Source organism: Nilaparvata lugens, chromosome 12 (assembly GCF_014356525.2).
Source record: "Nilaparvata lugens isolate BPH chromosome 12, ASM1435652v1, whole genome shotgun sequence".
Classification (NCBI taxonomy): domain Eukaryota; kingdom Metazoa; phylum Arthropoda; class Insecta; order Hemiptera; family Delphacidae; genus Nilaparvata; species Nilaparvata lugens.
In genome coordinates this window covers 17,239,004-17,261,547 of record NC_052515.1, presented here as the reverse complement: position 1 = coordinate 17,261,547, position 22,544 = coordinate 17,239,004, and the positions used below count along the sequence as shown (strand labels likewise).

At 33.7% G+C, this 22,544-nt stretch overlaps 1 protein-coding gene across 1 annotated transcript; it reads left to right on the top strand.

Annotated features, from left to right (window-relative positions):
• Positions 1–118: 118 nt before the first annotated feature.
• LOC111059235 (G2/mitotic-specific cyclin-A) lies at positions 119–22,363 on the top strand. Its single transcript, XM_039438993.1, has 7 exons — positions 119–486; positions 5,102–5,452; positions 7,014–7,257; positions 10,092–10,315; positions 11,702–11,906; positions 17,428–17,693; positions 19,997–22,363. The coding sequence occupies exons 3-7, from the start codon at positions 7,075–7,077 to the stop codon at positions 20,073–20,075; spliced, it is 957 nt and encodes a 318-aa protein (XP_039294927.1). The 5' UTR covers positions 119–486; positions 5,102–5,452; positions 7,014–7,074; the 3' UTR covers positions 20,076–22,363.
• The last annotated feature ends 181 nt before the right edge of the window (positions 22,364–22,544 follow it).

Here is a 22,544-nt window from a genome sequence, read left to right as displayed (position 1 = left end):
TGAAAATTTAATAGTATTTTACGTAATTTTTAGAAAATACGTAAACCAAATTGTTAGGTGGCAGTCCTGAACTCTACTAGGAAATCTGAGCTCTGATTGGTCGTTTTGTTTTAACGTCCACTCCAGTTGAAAAAGTCAGTTGGACTTGGACCAGCAAACATCGGTCTGATCAGCTGCGATCAACGGTTATTGCCTGCATGCCTGGCCATTTTTCATCTCAATCGACAAAACTTTCAGCAATGAGCATTATTTCGTGTTAGCATTTTTAATTTTCCAGACATTTAAAACCGTTTTTAAAGTTTTGTTTGGCCGTTTTTAGATAGCTTTTCAATTGTTAACACAATGTCTGCTTTTGGAGTGCACGTTGACCAAGAAAATCAGCAATTGCATGGCCGCGATGGAGGCAAAGGCATGCAAAATGTTCAAAAACGGCCTGTTTTGGGAGTGATTAATACGAATACAGCTAAGGGACAAACTAGAAGAAATGTAAGTAAACTTCAAAATTGTTATTTTGATTTTAAAAACACTGAGAAGTATATTTTCAACTTTGAGAAAATATGATTTACCGGAATTCTTCTTGTCTTGACCTGCACTAACTTTATTCTATTTTCCATGCTTTATGAAGTCTTCAAACAAAATGTATAGCCTACTCTTTAAGTAATTACATTCAAATTCATGTCCAATTTTTTTCTTGAGTTTTATTATAAATAGTCTAATACCTTTTGATTCACTTTAAATCATGATAAAACAATTGGAAAGATAGTTTGGTATGCAATGTTTGAACAAGATGGAGTTTGCTAGTTTCCTGTCCAAAATTAGCGATAAGCTTATTGAATTAGAAAATGGTGAACGACGATTCACATTTATAAAGGGTGATCGAACTATCTGGAATTCTAGGTATTATGAGTTTTACTGTTCAAAATATAAATTGCGTAACTTGAAGAATGATTCATAATTATTCTTATAAGTTATGGAAGGATAACGGTGCCGTACCGTTACCATTATCGATGTAATCTATCAACTCAGATTACTTTGTAATTTTATGAATTAATCAAATGTACAGGTTTTAGCTTGAATTTATTCCATGTTAGACTTTTTGTTCTAGTGATTCAATTAATCAAGTTACCGTATTACAACTATTGAGTAGTTTTCTAATAAATTTAATTCAACTTTATTTTATTTTCAACTTTGATTAGGTCTATTTAAAACGTGTGTTGTAATCCTCTCAGAGTTGTAGGTGTGGCATTTAAATGTCCTTTGACTGATTGCTTTACATTCGTTGTAATTAACTTGTTAAATATAAATAAAAAAACTCCTGAATATTCGTGGCAATTTTTATTTAGTTGAACAAAGTTCCTGTGCTGATCATAAATTATATAAAATGTAATTTCCTGAAATACAAGAGAATATAAATTATCTTTTTGATGAAAAATAACATTTAAGCATGTACTCATGTATACAGTTGTAGTTTAGTATTAAAATTGGGAATTTTTCTTTTAATGTTAGGTTTAACTTATAACTTATCAACTTTTTTATATCTTGTATGAAAGAGTTAACTTTTTAGCAACATGTATAAAAGAACATGACATCAAATAGCATTTGGCAAAATAAAGTAATTCATTAAATATTGCAAATAATTCATATATCTTAATCAATAGTGAGATTCACATTTTGAAGTCAGCATCTTACTTGCTTACTTCTGATGTGTTCCCCACTGTCCTGGGATCGAGTAATTGTCAATGGATTATGATCTCCTCTGTCAGGGTCGTCAAGAAGGTGTATAGAGTATCTTTCACTATATTCTTAGGTGGTGGTAAATAAATAAATTCGGCTATTACATAGTACGTTCTTGCAATAAGGTACTTTTTCAGCTGTCTGTGGAATGTTGTCCGTGAATCCCTCAAAGTCTTTAGGCTATCTTGTGAAAAGTTGAAGAAATGTGACCCTGCATAGGTAGGTTTGTTCTTGAATTTGCTGAGCCTGTGCTGCAGAAGATCAATGTTCAGTTTGCTTCATGTGTAGTGTGTTTGATGACTATTTCTGATATTCGGGCTTGAATCTATGGCAAGGATTATGGTTTCAAGTATGCAGATTGTGACCACTGTAAACAGTGGTTTCATTATTTGTTGAAAACAAATAATGGTCTACAGTGCTCCAGTGCAACTCTTCTTAGGATGGTTCGTTAGGCTTTTTTGTGACTTCGTAGAACTCTGTCCATGTGCACCTGCGCTGAAGCTACCCAGGCAACAATGCGATATCGCAGCTGTGAGGCAAATAGAACATGAAACGCGATAAATGTGGTACTGACATCAGTGATACATCTTATGCTACGAAGTATATATGTGACTGAAACTAGTTTCTTACACAAGATGTCATTATGTTCATTCCAGTTCAGGTTCTTGGCCATCATGATACCAAGAAATCTTGTGCAATGCTTAGTATTTGTTGGTTCATTGGTTACATTGTCTATATTGTATATCTGTCCCTTTGGTGTGAAGTTTATATTTACTGTCTTGTCTTTATTGATTGATAGCTTCAGTTTCCTACGTATATTTGTGTCCATTTCAAGTGTTGAGTTTATATCATTGCTTTCAGATTCTCTGTCTGATGGGATTATTGTTGTGGTATCGTCTGCAAATAGTACACATTTTTGGTCTTATTCTATATTAATATTTTTTTCCATGTGTTTTTCTATAACACATGATAAATCCAGTCTCTTTTATTTACTTTCTTCTTCCTTTCAATCATTTCAGACCTAAGATTCATCGTGAATTTCAATCAGTGTATGTTGGACACTGCACACAATCTGGCCAAGGAAAATGTAGCATACACACCAAGGTTTAATATTCATAGAATCAAAATACACACATTGCTTAATTACACTTTTATCTTGAGCTAATTGAGGAATATCCAAATTTCAAACTACATACCTAATAATAATAGATTCTATAATTACATTTAATACTAATCGAATAATCACAAGTTCACAGTTGAGGAGAATGTTGAGTTTCTGCATGTTAATAACAAAGGCAGATCTTTGAATATTCTAGAGGCTTTAGAAATAACAAGAGTAATTAAGAACAATTGCCAGTATAGTTTAAATGACCAGATTCATTTCAACCAATACAACACTACGAATTTAAATTTATCATAACATTATTAGCAAACATTAGTAGAAAGTTTCTATTTACATATTTGTTCTTTTTTATCTTTTACTTGTTTTCTTGGTTTTTATTTTGTACTGAAAGTAAATTTTACTATCATGGCGAGTCTTCTGCTCAAACCACCATTTTGTGACGTTTCTTTAATAATTAAGTGGGAGACTGTCTAGCTGGGCCAATTGTAGGCGTTCATGCCCTTGACCAATAGCAGTATTCGCCTACTAGTATAAATTCTGCTGCTCTTGTATTTAGTTTTAGTTTATCAGAGATTGACAATGAATTAACAACCGAAACCGGTCTTTCTAAATTTCAATAAAATCTGAGGGTTTTGACAATTTCTTGGTCTTTTATTCAACATCTAATACGAAAATGAAAAAACTTTTTAAATTGTTTGAAAGTTTGCTATTATTTCTATTAGGGATTCAATAGTTATATATAATGGTAATATTAATAATAAATTCGACTTGATTTCTGCATAAAAATTTACAAAAAAAGTGAAAAATGAAGATTTTGGGAATTACATTTTTGTTTTTTGTGTTGTAAGCAATTTGAATTGAATTATTTAACATTTAAACATTTCACTCTTATCACGTGAATATAATTCATATGAATATTAGGTCTATCAAAAAGAATTTGATGAATTCATCTATTACTTAAACAATTGTGAAACTAAATTTGAAATTATAATATTATCCGAAACATGGATTAGTGAAGACTCTGAATTTGTTTTCAATATAGAGGTTATTCTGTTGTAAATAGAAATAATAGATTCACAAGAAGTGATGGTTTATGTGTATTTGTGAGCAAAGATATTGATTTTCAGGATATTGATGTAGAACTAGACAACGTAAACTCAATTATAATCAAATTTGTTTCAATAATCATATATCAGTTGATTGCACTTTATAGATCTCCTTCTTTAGAAATAAATGCCTTTTTGCTAAGTTTAGATTTGTATCTGCAGAATATTAGTAAGGATTTATCGGTCATTGTAATGGGAGATATAAATATTAATGTAATGGATGAAACAATCTAAATTATCTGACTAATGAGTACCTAAGTGTATTGCAATTAAATGGATTCAAATCATACGTAAATAAATATACGAGATCTTTCAATAATGTCAATGGGCAAGTAACAGCTGTATAGATCACATCTTTTTTAAAAGTGGATCAAAAAAGTCTGTGGATGTGCTAGGTGCGATTTTACAATCAAATATCACGGATCATTATAGTATTGTTTTCCATATCAGACAAAAAGACCATGTTTCCAATTCTAAAACTATCCCCAGTAAGACAGTAACTAGAATTAATTTTGATCAACTAAAATTAGATCTTGAAACTCAGGGTTGGGATGAGATTTATGACAATTTTACCGATGATATTGACACCTTAGTTGATAGATTTACCATCAAGATAAATGAAATTATTAATAAATGCACAGAAACTGTTAATTATTCACACAAAAACAGACCCTTAAAAAAATGGATTACTCCTAGTTTGATTCAGCCATTCGTAAAAGGGATAAAATGCATATCAAACTGAATAAACAACCGTTCAATATTAAATTTAAACAAGACTACATAAATTACAGGAATATTTGAACTCATTAATAAGGAAAGCAAAGAATGATTATTACAACAACAAATTTGCAGAGTATAAAAACAATTTCAATAAAATCTGTGGGTTTTGACAATTCTTGGTCTTTTATTCATCTAATACAAAAATGAAAAAACTTTTAAATTGTTTGAAAGTTTGTTATTATTTCTATTAGGGATTCAATAGTTATATATAATGGTAATATAATAATAATTCGACTTGATTTCTGCATAAAAATTTACAAAAAACAAGTGAAAAATTGAAGATTTTGGGATTACATTTTTGTTTTTTGTGTTGTAAGCAATTTGAATTGAATTATTTAAACATTTATTTCCCGTGCAGGACGGCAAAGGCGGTGCACCAGACAAAGCGCAACCGAAGAAAACATTTACTGTGCACTGCGACAGCGATGTGGCAGGCGACAGCAAAGCTACGCAGCGACCGGCCGCGGCAGTCGCAAGCCTGTCGCAGCCAGCGGTCTCGTGCTGCGAGGCGGCAAGAAGCTGGACGCGGTGGCGACTAAGCCGGCTGCGGCTTCCAAGTCGGTCGCGGCTGCGGCAGCACCTAAGCCGCGTTTGGGACTGAGAGCGCAGCCTGCGGCCGCTAGCGGCGCTGCGGTTGCCGCCGCTAAGGTCGCCGCCGAACCCGAAAAAGAGGAGAAAAGAATCTGTCTTGTGTAGTTGCTGTGCCAAGGTAATTATGATTCAATATGATTAATTGATTGCTATTCTACTGGACTGACCATTTGCAGTACAAAGCACCGTTTTCAAATTTTTTATTCGACATAGTACAAACTTAGAGTGAAATAGTATGACCATACATCAAGCATTGATTCTATTCAATAAAGTGCATTACAAAATTGGTCCCGCTAAACCTAAATAGATTCTACAGCAGGTGCAACAAATAATAAAATATAATAAATAGAATGACATGCTAACTTTGAACAATAAACTAAGGAATAGTTTTTTATTATATTTAAATGGGCGTTTAGAAATTTTAATAGGAATATATTAGGTATTATGTGATGAGTTGTTTTTATCAGTACATTAATAATATCGATACAGTAATAACAAATCTCATCACATTCTTTGTTCTAAATCAAATAAAATTTATTGCCTTACGAAATATGTTTACAGTTTACAGATTACAAAATGTAGTATTCAGGAATAAGAAGTATAATTTTTTAACATAATAATATTACTAATTTGGCGAAACCAGCAAACCATAGTTTGAATACCTAAACAGAAAACGATACTATTAATTACTTCCATAGAAAAGCTATGAATTAACATGGTAAGTTAAACTATATATTATAACTATACAATGTATTATTATATTAATAATATTATATTTTATCTGAGAACTCTACAAGTTTGACTTTCGTTTCTCTTCCAGTGGTCAGTTGTCAGTGGTTGGTTGTTATTTATTAAAGTTTTCCAGTTTATCGCATTATAGTTTGCCGTCTTGCGGGTCTGTTCTCCAATCATTTCAGTGTTAAGTGTTTATGCAAGAATAATATCCAGTAGTCTAGAGTTTGTAAATTCACTTTTTCAACATTTCTTCTTTACTTCATGGATAGGCTAGGTATTTATTTATTTTTTTATTTATTTTATGAACGAGAAGTTATCTGATTGAAAGAAAATAGAATTGTTACTTCTTCAGACTGTTATTGTCTAGACAAGTTGCTCAACGTGCTGAAAGCAGTTGATATTTGCTTGTACAAGCACAACTCATGAAACCATAGAAAGGCAACAACCGGTTCAACCAAAAACATGTTTAAATTCACTTGTTCTTTTTTACTTCTTGGTTTTAATGAGAAATTATCTGATTGAAAGAACATGGACTTTTTTAATTAATATTTGATTTGAAATATCTTTAGACTGTTGTAAACCATGCTTTATTTACATTGTCTAGACAAGTTTATCAACGTGCTTAAAGCAGTTTATATTTATTTGTACAAGTACTACACATGAAACCAACAGAAGGCAACAGCCGGTTCAACCAAAAAATAGTTATTCTATTGATGTGTAACAAGTCATGTTTTTGCTTCTACAAATTTGAGTTCAAGTTTCAAACCAAAAATATACTCACTACTAGACATTTTTATGGTGAGGAACTGAATAAAATGAAATGGTTCACTTGATAATCATGTTAATCATGCTATTCTAAAGTTGAAAACAGCTCAATTCTAAAGTTCTCTTTCACTTGAACGACAGTAAGTATTGTAAATATTATGAAGTATTTGTGTTTGCAGACAACCTCTGCGGGACTTGCAGGTGGTGAGTGGACTTGCAGCCGCTCGCGAGGAAGAGCCAATGTCCGAGGACAGCTTTGTAGACTCGCCGATGAATGTGGATCGCTCACTCGTGTTGTCGCCCTGCACTCCAGTCCTGTCAACCCAACCCTCTGCTAAGCCCACTGCTGCCAAGTTGGCAAGCCTCATTTTTGACATCTACGAGTATCAGCAGGATATATTCGACTACATGAAGATAGCTGAGGTAACAGATTCATTCACATCAGTTCATTTTTCCCATGTTTATATGCAAATTACATTAATATCAATATCATAACTTTCAATTCTTTTATTTCCTCTCCAATGATACAAACATGTTTAAATTATCGTTATGATAATATTATTCTTCACATGGGCTATAGTGCCTGTGATAAATAGTGCCTGTCTCAATATTATTATAATGGTTATTACTTGGGCTAGGCGCACACGAGTTAGTCAAGACAAGACATGATCAGACACATTTAGTCACAATACTTGACATAGTTGCTTATGAAGACATGTCTAATTGCAATGACTAATCAGTGTGAGTTGCGTCACAAGTAACTATGTGAAGTATTGTGTCTGATCATGTCTTGTCTTGTCTTGACTAACTGGTGTGTGCCTAGCCTAACTAGAGAGTTGTTATTAGTAAACTAAGTAAACTATAACTAAAGCGTTATATTCAATTCAATACACTTGAAATATTTCATTTATCAAACTTTCAACTATTTCAATTCACAATAACAACTCTTTTTCGTTCTTTTACTTTTTACTTTCAGTTTACTAGAGTTCGATAATGATGAAGCAACTGAAGCTAGCTCTCGAATGCGTTCTAAAAATAAATGATTGGTCGTCGTGACCATTTTCTCTATTTGTGATCTGATGGTACCTCTGATTTGATTGTCGTTCTGACATTGGGACAAAGGGACATAGCCTATTTATGCGATGCATAGTCTTTATATATTTCTTGTATTTTCTGGATGGAAAAATCATTCAATTAAACATAAGAATTACACATCTTGCAAACCCAACTCAAGACAAAATTGTTCTAATTCTAATTTTTATAACAGTCCAAATAGTGTAGCTAGGTATCTTCTTTGAATAATTTCAGATAGTTTTCTCAAATAATTATCTAACTGTTTACACGATTATCAATATTTGCAGTAGCAGACATCTTCGGAGTGACTTACAGCATTTAACCTTAGATTTCCGTTTAATAATAATCGTCAATTATTTTTACACTAGCAGGTAACCAGTCTGCAAGGGTCTGTTTAGAGCACAAATAGATTGAATTTAGTTTTATAGTTCCATGCTAATATTATAGTATCAAAGAAGAAGCTATTATAAGTATCAAATACTGTAATAATTTACTATAGAAGAAAGATTCGATTGCGCTTTTATTTAAGTAAATTTGTATCACAAATTGAATAAATTTGTTCAATTATTGGAATTATAATTATTCGATTAACAAAAATGAAAATAGGCCTACAACCATCCTCGGTAAAATAAGAATCTTTATGCAAAATAAAATTTCAAGTTAATCAGTTGAGTAGTTCAGACGCGATGATGCGCCAAACGTGTATCTCGTATCCCGTACATGTGTAAGCCAATTCTTCATAAATAAAAGCCTTGATAAATAAAAGCCATTTAGGCTTTATTTAGTACAGTTATAGACATAGAAGATATAAGATAAAACCATTGAATATACTATTCTATCTATAACCACTCTCAAGCAAAGTATTACACTATTACACAAAGTATAACAAACTGGAAGCATGACGAGTTGAAAACTTGACGTACTGAAATCTTGAAGATTTGAAAACAAGCCTATAACCATCCTCGGTAAATCAAGAATCTTTATTTATGCAAAATTTCAAGTTAAACAGTTCAGTAGTTCATAATTTATATGTGATGATGCGTCATTCGTGTTTGTCCTATCCGTACGTGTATAAGACTATTATTTTCCTTTATATATTTCTTGTATTTTCTGGATGGAGAAATCATTCAATTAAACATAAGAATTACACATCTTGCAAACCCAACTCAAGACAAAATTGTTCTAATTCTAATTTTTATAACAGTCCAAATAGTGTAGCTAGGTATCTTCTTTGAATAATTTCAGATAGTTTTCTCAAATAATTATCTAACTGTTTACACGATTATCAATATTTGCAGTAGCAGACATCTTCGGAGTGACTTACAGCATTTAACCTTAGATTTCCGTTTAATAATAATCGTTAATTATTTTTACACTAGCAGGTAACCAGTCTGCAAGGGTCTGTTTAGAGCACAAATAGATTGAATTTAGTTTTATAGTTCCATGCTGTTATTGAAAGTATCAAATACTGTAATAATTTACTATAGAAAAAGATTCGATTGCGCTTTTATTTTAAGAAAACTTTGTATCACAAATTGAATAAATTTGTTTCAATTATTGGAATTATAATATTATTCGATTAACAAAAATGAAAATAGGCCTATAACCATCCTCGGTAAAATAAGAATCTTTATGCAAAATAAAATTTCAAGTTAATCAGTTGAATAGTTCAGACGCCATGATGCGCCAAACGTGTATTTCGTATCCCGTACATGTGTAAGCCAATTCTTCATTTAGGCTTTATTTAGTACAGTTATAGACATAGAAGATATAAGATAAAACCATTGAATATACTATTCTATCTATAACCACTCTCAAGCAAAGTATTACACTATTTTATATATAACCACTCTCAAGCAAAGTATAACAAACTGGAAGCATGACGAGTTGAAAACTTGACGTACTGAAATCTTGAAGATTTGAAAACAAGCCTATAACCATCCTCGGTAAATCAAGAATCTTTATATGCAAAATTTCAAGTTAAACAGTTCAGTAGTTCACAATTTATATGTGATGATGCGTCATTCGTGTTTGTCCTATCCCGTACGTGTATAAGACTATTATTTCCTTTATTATATTATAGATTGTAGAAGATAGGAGATTAGATTATGTATACTTTTCAATAGCGAATCAGGTTTTGATGAGTGAATAAGTGTATACAGTGTTTTGAATTGTATTTGTAGATGCGCGCCAGAGCTAAGCCGTACTACATGCGTCGCCAACCGGACATCTCTTACTCGATGCGCTCGACGCTGGTGGACTGGCTGGTGGAGGTGGGTGAGGAGTACAAGCTGCAGAATGAGACCCTCTACCTGGCAGTCGGCTTCATAGACCGCTTCCTCAGTCAGATGTCGGTGGTCAGGGCCAAGCTGCAGCTGCTCGGCACCGCTGCTATGTTTGTTGCCTCGTCAGTATCCTCACAAAATATATCGTTTTACCAAATTTTTCAATAATAATTCTCTTGAAATTTAGAGGATACAGAATCTATAACAAAAGATATGGGTTTCATTTCTTGGCCCTTTTATTATTGAACTATAGAGAAAAGAGGACATAATAAGATATCTCATGGTTTAGGTCGTATATGATCCAAATTTCAAGCTGATATTTTATAAAATCGATCCGATTACTGTCGACTACTGTCTATTATTACTGTTAGGCTGGATGAGAGTGTAAAAACGGCACAATATGATAGATTACCAGCGTCACATAGCTTCACGAAAAATAACTACTAGGACTATCGGCTTGAGCTAACAGTGAAATTTGGAACATAAACGCCCTATACTATGGGATATCTTCTTATGCTATCTTTTCTCTATAATTAAACACAGATCGAAAATAATGAAAAACTTTTTTTAATAAATTGTGGAAAGTAGTAGAACAAGAACTAATCAAAATCCTTGTTATATTATAAATTATATATGTTACTAGGAAACTTTCACAGACGATGATCTGTAGAGGTATAACAGGTCCCACATTTTCAATTTACATTTCATTTGAATTTTAGAGGATACAAAATCTTCTAGCATTTAAAGCATGAATTCTCAGAGGTTAGATGTATAGTCAGATTCATGAGTATATGAAATAGTTGCTTGGAACAAGAGAGAGCATTACCAAGAAAGATTATGTGAAATGCAACTACGGATAATGCCAACACTTGTTCGCTCTTCTAAAATGTAGGGTAGCACCTTCTCAATCACAAATCTAACCATGCGATTGAAAAATAGATCTCATTCTAGTTTTGCATGTCTCACTTATCAATGTATTAAATAAAACCATTCAATCATTTCCATGTTCATTCATAATAATTACAATAATTGGCGTACTTATTTTCAATTATTGTGATTATTAGTAGTTCTGTGAACAGTAGACCTCACGCAGTTTTCTCATCTACAAGTATCTGGTGTCACCTGTTCACCGGCTTCTCCAGACATCTGTGTAATGCATGACACGAATAATCCACTTGTCAGCTGATTGATTATAAATAATTCTATAGTCTGATTAATCCTATCTTCAGAGTAGTTGATATAAAATACAAAATGAGTTATACTATGTATGGGAACCCTTCAAGGGAACGTACGGTACTTTTCAATAGACAAGTGCCTATTTAGGCTACTATACCACGGTGCGCAGATATTAGGGACTCACTCTCGAATAGCACAACATATAACATATTTTCAATGTTCTTCTTCTTTCTCCTTTCACGGGTTAGACATTATTGTCTGTTCTGAATATCCTTACCTTTAAAATCAACCCATCTTCGATGTTAAGGGTATTTTTGGTTGATGTTTTGCAGTAAATACGAGGAAATCTACCCGCCAGACGTGACAGAGTTTGTGTTCATCACGGACGACACGTACACAACTGCTCAGGTGCTGAAGATGGAGCATGTCATCCTGAAAGTGCTGGCTTTCGATTTGTCAGTGCCCACTACACTCGCCTTCATCAATCACCTGGCCACCGTCTGCCAGCTGTCCGACAAGACTAAGCATCTTGCCATGGTCAGTACCTACTAGATTCCACCATAAACAAAAATAGAAGATAAGATATATCATGGTTTAAGGGACGTCTACATTGGTCAAGTTTACTTGAATTCGAATTTTGTATAAAATGAATGTATTTTGCAAACTTGAAGTCATGTTTACAAACTTGAATCCACTTTGTAGACCCTTTTTTAATTTTTGGGAAAAATGAAATTGAGTCACCTGGTTGGCTTCAGGGCCGGTGTCCATCGGGAGTGGCCCGAGAAAAAATATATTGTCCGGGCCTTTCAATTATAAAGCCAACATCTAATTCACTCAACTACGGCCACTCCTTTCAAGTTTTGTCGATTCAAGTAGATGTTGAACATGTTTGACTTTTGGATTCATCTTCAACGTACAATCCAACCTACAAAATGAGGAAAAAGAGATAAAAACAGTTGTCAGTCAATGTAGAATGTATAAAAACAACTGAATAGAAAATTATGATGCAAGAAAAGTATAAATAGTAAGAAGAAAACTTTGAGATTAACTAGATCTTTTAATTCATAATTATCTTCGTTGATAATGTTCATTTCTAATTTATTCAGAATATAAAACCTATTTATCAAAACCTTCGAGATAACTCCACAGGGAAACATCTGGATGCGTTGAATTCTGAAGGCTGCCTTCTGTGACCTGAGCAAGGCATTTGACTGTGTGAATCATGATATTTTGCTTGAAAAATTAGCTTATTATGGAGTCAGTGGAAGGAGCCTTAGTCTTTTTAGATCGTACCTTGGCGATCGCCAGCAAGTTGTTTGTGTGGGAAATGAGAGATCCGATCTTGCTAAAGTAAAGTACGGTGTCCCCCAAGGATCAATATTGGGACCACTCCTCTTTGTATTGATGATAAATGATCTTCCTCTCACAATCAACAGCAAGACTGTGTTGTATGCTGATGACACCACTTTTCTTAATTCTCATTCAGATGTACACACTTTACATAACATGACAGCCGATACCTTGGCGGAGGCTTCCAAGTGGTTCACAGCGAATGGCTTTAAACTAAACGAGGATAAAACTCAGCTTATGACATTTGGTCTCAGGGACTATACACACAACAATAACAATAGTTTAAAGTTTTTGGGCTTAATGTTTGATTACAGGTTGACCTGGGAACCCCACATAAATTTCGTTTCTGCTAGGTTATCTAGGGTTATCTATCTGTTAAGGCAGTTGAAGAATCTTGTACCGGAAAAATACCTCAGAAACTCATATTTTGCTTTTTTCCAAAGCATAATTTCATACGGAATTTTAGTATATGGAAACAGCTGTCACATCAATAAGGTCTTGCTTTTGCAGAAAAAGGCTATTAGAATATTGACCGGTGCAGGGTATCTAGATCACTGTCGACCTCTTTTCAAAAAAACAAAAATATTGACTGTCATAAACCTCTATATATTTCAAGTAATCATGCACACTAGAAAGAATCTCCATAGCTTGAATAAAAGATCCAATATTCATGCTTATAACACCAGGAAAAAAGACCTCATTGATATTCCATATCAACGTCTTGTCATAAGCATGAAACACTATGACAGCATAGGCTTGAGAATGTACAATAAGTTGCCATTGGATATGAAATGTTGTGAAAATATTGTTATTTTTAAAAAATTACTTTTTGAGTGGCTGGTTTTAAGACCTTTCTATTGTTTGACAGAGTTCTTCGATTCTACTTGATGTAATTTATTATACTTTGTGACTTTAAACTATTGCTTTGACTCTATTATTTTGTAATATTGTATTACTATGACTTTGTCAATTACCTATATTGGTCTACGACAATAAAATCTATTTATTTATTTATTATTTATTTATTATGATAAAATATTGTTCAAGAAGGAACACTCGCTGCTCTTGGCAAAACGACATTCTTACATTATCGTACACAAGACAATACTGCAGACCTGTTGTAACCTGAATGACACATATGTTTTTCATACATAAATAATAGTGATGCTATCTTGCGGTAGCCACATGCTAAATATAATAACCCCACTATTTTATAGACATGTCTATTTTCATGTGCGCGACATAATGAACACTTTATTTGCTATATCAATAAACTTCCAGTTAAAATTATTATGTCAAGTGAAAAATAACTTTAAGGCCAGTTACTAACGTTACCTTTCGCCGGAGATTTTTGACTACAGGTCAGCTGTTACAGGAAACAGGTTAGCTGTTACGGGAGACAGTTTACCTGAGGTAGTGCCCGTGAACAATTGTACAATAATATAGTACCCACTCTTATAACATCAGGCCACACAACTGTAGTGGACACATAATAGTCACTGCGGCCTGTTGTTATTAGTAGACACTATTGTACAGTAATATTGAATGTCTATTCAAGCCTTTAATGGCCGGCTAAACAGTTTTGTTTGTTGGCACCAATGTTCATCTATGGATCGTGAAATATTTTCACCGAAATCCACTAGAATTGTATGAACTGATGAATTGTATGGTTGAACTGATTGAAATTCGCTGTTGAATGGATTATAGACTGGGAAAGTAGAGAAATGGTAAGTCACTGGTGGCTAGAGATTCTCATTACTTTACTCACCATCAATTTCCATTCTGATCGATGTTTTGTAAATGTAAATTGATCAAAAGTGACTTGATGAAAAACTAGCCACCAAATTACTTGCTGTCTCTATTCTCGTCTATAACCGCTCAAGTGGCTCAATGACAGTGTGCATGCTGTGCATGGCCTCCACCTTTGCTGTACCTCCACCTCATTATGTTGGAGTGACGAACATCCTTTAAGACAGTTTACGGACATTATTATTATAATATTGTTATTATTACCAAACGAAAATCCAAATTAAATGCTGCGATTCACCCCGAAGACTTCTGCCACTGCAAATATTGACAACAGGGTAAACAGCTAGATGGAAATTCGATGAGCGCCACTATTCAAAACTTATTTGTCAGCCCGGGAATCGAAACCAGTACCTCCTAATTGCCGGTCAGGAATGCTTACCCTTACACCAAACTGACAATCTCCGGATAGCTGTGCTCATTTTATACGAAGCCATAGCGGCCAGCCAGTCTACAGATAGAATTTACTGATATATTGCAGCATTTAATTTGGATTTTCGTTTGTTAATAATAATTAATTCATTAGCATTTGAATAATTGCAATATCTCAGAAAGTTCCATCTGTAAAGAGTTTGTTGATCAAAAAATGTCTATTTACAATTAAAGAATTTTTAAAAATTGAATTTTAATTTGTGAGTATATGTAGGCCTATGGTTTTAACTTATATTAATATTTGTTAATATTGTTCATGGATTTGAAATTTGTTATTCATAATATTTATTTATTTCACAATGGGAGCAACAGGTATAAACCCAAATATGATCCCTCAACATCACAATAAGATGAGTAGAATTCGTATTCAAAACAAAATTCACTAAACTAACATTAGAAATAGTACTTAGAAAAAACTACTTGAAATAATATATAAATGATTTTGAAAAGTAGAGATAAGTGAAAGAAAAGTTGAGAAAAGACATGAAATAGTGATGGAGAGATGATAACAAGCACGAATGAGAAGATGAAGAAGATGATGATGATGACGACGATGATGATGATGATAAATGCCAATGATAAACTATGACAATGAAGGGAGAATTAGGGGGCTATCAAAAAGTATGAGTGTAAAAATTGTGCGCATTCTTATTTTCAATTGTTTTGATTTTGTCTCATAAGCAAAGTCACTTTGTGCTTGAAACTTGAACGACCATTGGAAAACACTTACACCCCATCCCTAAGTCCATTTAACAATCTTGGAATATGCTTTGAATATATTGACGTTTTTTAACAATTAAAAATAATGTCAATCTTCAAAACAGGAGATAAGAAAGATATGAATTGCTACAGACCCATATCATTACTCAGTACATTATCAAAATTTTTTGAAAAGTGTATCAAAACAAGACTGATCAGCTTTCTTGAAAAAAATAATCTTCTATCGCCAAACCAATATGGTTTTAGATCTAGTCGCAGATGCTATCCACTATGTGACCACTCAGATTGCCGATAAAATAAACATTGAAGAGAAACCATTAGCAGTATTCTTAGATTTAAAGAAGGCTTTTGATACGGTGTCACATGACATTCTTCTTTCAAGGCTTGATAACTGTGGAATAAGAGGAGTCGCATGGAATCTTTTCAAGAGCTACCTATCAAACCGAACACAATGTGTCAGAGTCAATGGATGTATAAGCAACAAGCTGACTGTAAAGTTTGGAGTGCCACAAGGAACATTACTAGGACCAATTCTTTTTCTTCTCTACATAAATCCATTATGCAACATGGTAATAAATGGATCAATCACCACCTTTGCAGATGATACTGTTATACTGTTCTCTGAACCAACCTGGGAGATGACCTGGAGAGAAGCCGAGACTGGACTTCAGAGGGTGTCTCGCTGGTTGGCTGAAAATCTGCTAACATTGAACCACGAGAAAGCCTTCTTTCTGACCTTTTCGGCGACTCAACATGGACAGCCAACAGGAGATGAGATAGTAATCAAGAATCAATGGAATAACACTTCATACACAGTTCACAGGAAACAGTCACAGAAATACCTGGGAGTTACTATGGACTCTTTTCTGCGCTGGGATCATCATCTCAATGAATTATGCGGGAGACTGAGGAAGACCATCTACAGATTCAGGATTCTGAGGACACTGGTCGACAAGGGATGTCTAAGAGTTGTCTACTTCTCTCTAGCACAGTCCCTCATGCTGTATGGGATTGTGGGATGGGGAGGTGCAAGCTTCTTGCACATTGAACCGCTCCTCAGGGTGCAGAAGCTGATCATGAGGGTCATCAACCAGAAGCCTCCACGCTATTCATCAGACCAGCTATTCAATGAGTTTGACGTGATGGATGCAAGACAGCTTTACTCCAAGGAGATACTATGCAGATTACACAAGAACCCAACAACATTTCAAACTAGAAACCACAACCACAACACCAGATACAGGAATCTTCTCATCACCAGTGTTGCAAGGAAGGCACTATACCAGAGACATTTCAATCATTTAGCACCAAAATTATATAATCTACTTCCTGCAAACTTTAAACAGATTAATCTTCCTAGAAAGTTCAAAGCAATAGTACACAATTGGTTGATGAGCAAAGGAAGACAGAACATAGAAAACATTATTTCAAATAACAACTAACCACCTAATGACTTACTAAATACTAACTAATTGATAATACACACAAAAAACTAACAAAACCTACTCTAGAACATGGTACGCCATAGTGGAGTAGGTCAATTTCCACACAGAAAAACTAAACAAGTAGATAACACATTATAAGAATCTTTTGTAACTAACTATTGTATGTAATATTGTAATTTATCTAATATTTTTGTAATTGATGTTGTAGTTTTAGTTTTTTGGGAAATAAACATTTATTATTATTATTATTATTATTATTATTATTATTATTATTATTATTATTAATGATTTGTACTGTGTTGTAGTTCCTATGCGAATTGAGCCTGGTTGAGGGCGACCCATACCTGCAGTTCAGACAGTCGCTGCTGGCGAGCGCGGCAATTGCGTGCGCACGTCACTGTCTGCTGGAGGAGGAGAGGGGAGGCGAGGAGGTGTGGCCTGCCGACCTGGAGTCGGCCAGTGGCTACTCGCTCAAGCAGCTGGCGCCGTGTATGGTCTGCCTCAATGCCACCCACGCCAAGGCCACTACCAGTCCACAGCAGGCTGTTGTCGACAAGTATAAGGTCAACAAGTGAGTACCCAATCATTACAATTATTTTTGTGTTATGGAACCAATTTATGGGAGAAATCCTGTTTGCTTCCTTGTTATCATTAATAAATAAATAAATTGGTTAAATAAACGAGACGTGGCCGCGCTACCTTTACACTGGGCTATTGTTCCAAAAAGGTTCATCCTCCAACTCTCAACTACCATACTCTATTGTCCTCTGATTCCGCTTCATCGCCCTCATTAGTGGCCCCTCCTGCTTTCTTGAAGGTACTTCTAGCTGGTATGAACTATGAAGCACCAACTTATCTATTGCTTTGCAAATTACATCTGTTACGATTTTAAACGTAATTTCAAATTCTATTAGATTGAACACAACTTGGCAATCATATGATGTGTATCGTGTGTTAGTCAAGTTTCATTCAATCTTGTAGAATTTCTAAGGAAATGTGCAAAAATCGATGTGGGTTTTACGTGCTGTAAAATCTATGTAATGCGTTTAGTCTCATCATGTCCACTAATTATAATACGGTCTTAGTTTGACTAAATTTGTACTTCATCGATAGTAATGATTGTGTTTATCCAATCACTGTAGGCTACCACTGATTTACAAGTCAAAGTTATTTAGTTATTTAGTTATTTATTAGAACAGTCACAGACACAATATTTGGAAAGAGAAACAGGCAATTGCCCAAAACTTCTTCAATTCCTTGAAAGTGCCTAGAAAGTAACCAGATTGGTCCACCAATATAAGTGGAAATCTTGAAAATATACCACGCAAATGTTGTAATTTAATAACAATAGGCGACCACTGAAGGGTCACTAGAACTTTTACCTGTCCATCCATTGTTCTCGACGACCCCGTCTCGTTTTTTTAACCCAAATAAATGAATTGAAAAGCTCTGTGGAACTTCATAGGGATCATCAGCTTCTTCATTAAGCTCTTTAGCCCTGATTCGGGAGAGTCTCAGTTCATCAAGGACCTGTTTTGTCTACTCCTTGAGATAGTGAAACAAATGAGAAGTTGAACAATTCGGTACTTCTTGTTTCAGGGCGTCAAGTTTTCGTTGCAGGCTTATACATTGTCAGTTTCACTGTTGTACACTAGTTAGAAATTAGTGAGAATGGGTGAGGTAGAAGTTGGAGGGTTGAAGGCTATCTTATAAATAGTAAAAGGACGATTTGTACATAGTCAGCTTGTCAGCTACACAGTTGCACATTAACTCAGTTAGAAATTGATGAGAATGGGTGAGGTAGAAGTTAGTTTAGGTTGAAGGATTTATAATGAATAGCAAAAAGACAAGTAGGTTAGAAGCTAGGATTTTCCTTTTAGATGGCAATGCTGATATTATTCGGAATGTGTTGATAGTTGTAGAATTAAATAATATGTAATACTGTATCTAATGGACTTACTGAAAGCAATGGTAACTTGATGAACTGAAATCTTGACGTATTGAATCTGTCAACCCGGGCTGATTCTTGATCATCTGAGAATGTTGATGAAGTGAATGTCTACCCCTAGATTTGCTTTGTTTGTATCTAGTCTCTGTTGACCCAATTAGACCCCCTGAGTTTTGTGTTCTCAGCTGCTGTATACTTTGTACCACTATGAATAAATAATGTTTGCGAGGCTGATGTTCACCTAAGCATTTCAATGAGAATGGTGGCTAGAGTTTTGGAAAGCACCCCCACCCCTAAAATCTAGATTTCTACATATCAGTATCAAATAAATTGATCTGCACAGTGAAAATAGAATTTCCATGAGTTCTGATTAGACTATCCCCACTCAGCACGGCCCAGTGAGCATGAATATCCCAATTAGAAATTTAGGGAATAATATTCTCACTGTCAGGATCACTGATATGTATGGCTTCCGTCACATTCCCCCTTAAATATGCAGAATCAGTAGTTGTATGAGGGTTCCAAAACACCGGAATTTAATTTGAAAAGTTGCTTATTCTGGATCAAAGGGAGGGCTGTTAGATCGATATCTGTTCTCATTTCAATTACCAACTATTATTTGAGATTCTGCAACATTATTTATTTATTCATTCAACAATACACAAAACCCAATTCATTTAAATTATTGGGGAAGGACCAACAGGCACAACCAACAACTTTTATTTTCCTGAATTTCGATTCATACACAAGTTTAAAAAGTAGGGTATTCGCTTTTGAATTTGATTCCAGTTTTCAGTAAAAATCTTGAAAACAAGAAATGATGGATTTAGATTGTTTTTATTATTAAATATTATATTCAGTGAGTATTTTATTATTCCAAATTCAATAATTCTCCTGGGTTTCTAATTTGTTTATTTATGTTTCAGATGGCACAACGTAGCGGAAATTCCTCACAAACAGCTCTCTGTTGAGGAGAACAATGAAGAGGTCATTCTAGATCTTTAAAAAAATTAGCCGAATTTTTCGAACTTGCAAATGAACTGTTGAAGTTGTGCAACCTTCTCTCGACAATCAAACACAATTCGTTTGACTATTATCCTCTTCTTCACAACAAACGTTATTGTTGTAGACTTTTTCATTAGTTATCAATATTATTACTTGTTCATGGCTTGCAAGATTTGATTTCGCTTAGCTGTTTTTTGTTTGCATTAATGTGTATATTTTTGTTTTCATCAGTTTTACTGTTTGCATTTATGCTGAAGCTGTAATTGAGCTGCATAAGACAACAATAAGTACATAAGGCCAGTACTATTTTAAAGTAAACCGATTAACTACTGCTCTGCTGTGACATACGTTTTTAAAGCAGCAACATACCTAATTTTAAAAATAGATTTCAAACGACACTTTCATTTACCGCAGACTTTATGACGGCTTTAAGCTGATCTGTGTTTATGTTTTAATATTTTATTGTTGAGCTATTAGCCTAATATTTGTTCTAAATTTTATTCCAGTATACCGATGTTGATAAAACTTGTTTTTCTTTTTTGGGAAAATGAAATATATAATTTCAGCTACGTGCATAATGTTTATAAAAGTAAAACTGGCTCTATACAAGAATTTATTTTAAATCTCTCCAAACCTTTACATATTTTAAGAATTTGATTTACTTTCAATCCTACATTTACTTGATTTTCTATTGGACAATGCACATGAAAATAGAATGCAACCATACATTTCCTTTTATTAATCAACTCATTTTTTCTCATTGAAATGTTCCCAGTGATTCTGCTATTCAAAATATTGTTGAAAAAGAGTTATTGTTACGATATAACGTTATTGTAATAAAACAGCTTTTCCATTTTACAATAAAACATGTAAGCGCGCAATAAAACTAAATTTTGTAAAAAACCTTACTAAATTTTTATTCAGTGACAATATTTATGTAAATAAAACGTGTATTTTTGTAATATGGCTCAATGATGCCTGTGATAGAAATGGAATTTGTGATGTAATCAATAATACTGACATTTGAAAGCATTAAAATTTACTCCAAGCCAGGAAGTAGAATATTTTTATACTATAACATTGTGTTTTAAAATTAAAAATAACACTTTTTTCTGTCGACTGACTCGCTTACATTGAAATGTAATACTGTTCATTAATAATTTAAATGTTCATTCGTTGTAATTTTTTTGTATTTTGAAACTCAGGGTAATAGTATTAAGAAATACACGAAAAACATTGTCAATAAATTGTAATGTTTGAACTCAATAAAGATATTTTAGTAAATTTTTCTGCCATTTAATTGATATAAGAACAAGTATGTCAAATGCTTCTATCTTGTATCTATAAGAAATAATAACATTCCTGTATTAAGTCACTTGACATTTATATTTATATGTTCTTAATGATTTTGTGCACTACTTCACATTCCTACAGATACTTTTGATGTGGGCCAAACAGAAATGTTGTCATTATGAAGTTAGTGGTTTAGTTGTATTTGTAATCTGAGTTCATATTCAAAAAATAACTTGTTTCATTGCGAAATGATTTCACTTGTATCTAATCTCACATTAAAGAGAAAATTCATGCTTATGAGAATTTCTAATTAGCTGTTCTCCTCAACAGTTTCAACAACAAAATTTTCCTAGTTTTCACTTGTATTGTGACTACTAGAAACTGCATGTATTGTAAATAACTTGTGATTTATTAGGAAGCGTGTAGGGAATAGACTTGTAAATTTAGAGTTACCGAAATCACAAGAATGATTAGACTTTAGGATAAAATTGTTTTGAAAAGTGAAGTTGCAAAAAAAAGGAAGGAAACGTTCATGGGTCAGAATATTGTTGGAAAATTAGTAGTATTCGGTAGATAGAATTTTTCTGGCATATTTAATGTGTATAGATTTTCCTCAGTTCCTAGGAAGTTAGAGAATTGTAACTTTGCATGCTCAGCATGTCTCGGGGTCCAATAAATTTGTTTTTCATGTTTGAGGATTTATAAAAACATTCCACTGCCCCTGACACCAAATCTTTGTGGGTTGAAAAGAATCCCTGGTGGCTTTAATTTTTCGTCCTTGAAAAACTGAATGTAACACTCACACCACTTAGGAAACATTTGAAATGGACAGTCGATGTTTAAAATTTAAGCTAGTTGATAATTTAATTTCTTATTACGTGTATTAATTGTAATATTCTTGTATTACTTCGTTGTTGCGTTTTTCTATTAAGCATTTGACGAAAGTTTGTTTGAAAACATGTATATTGGAATAAATTTCGTATTGAAATATTAAATGGTGTCGACTTTATTTCGCAACCTTAAACTTGACATTTTTCAAAAATACACGTTTTTGCCTAAGGCCGGTTGTAGACGAACCACAATCGCATGTGGGATGTGGGAGCGATTATTTTCCTTCTGTGGTACCCCAAACGTAGCGCATATGGGATGCATTGGCAAGCATGACAGTGGAACTAA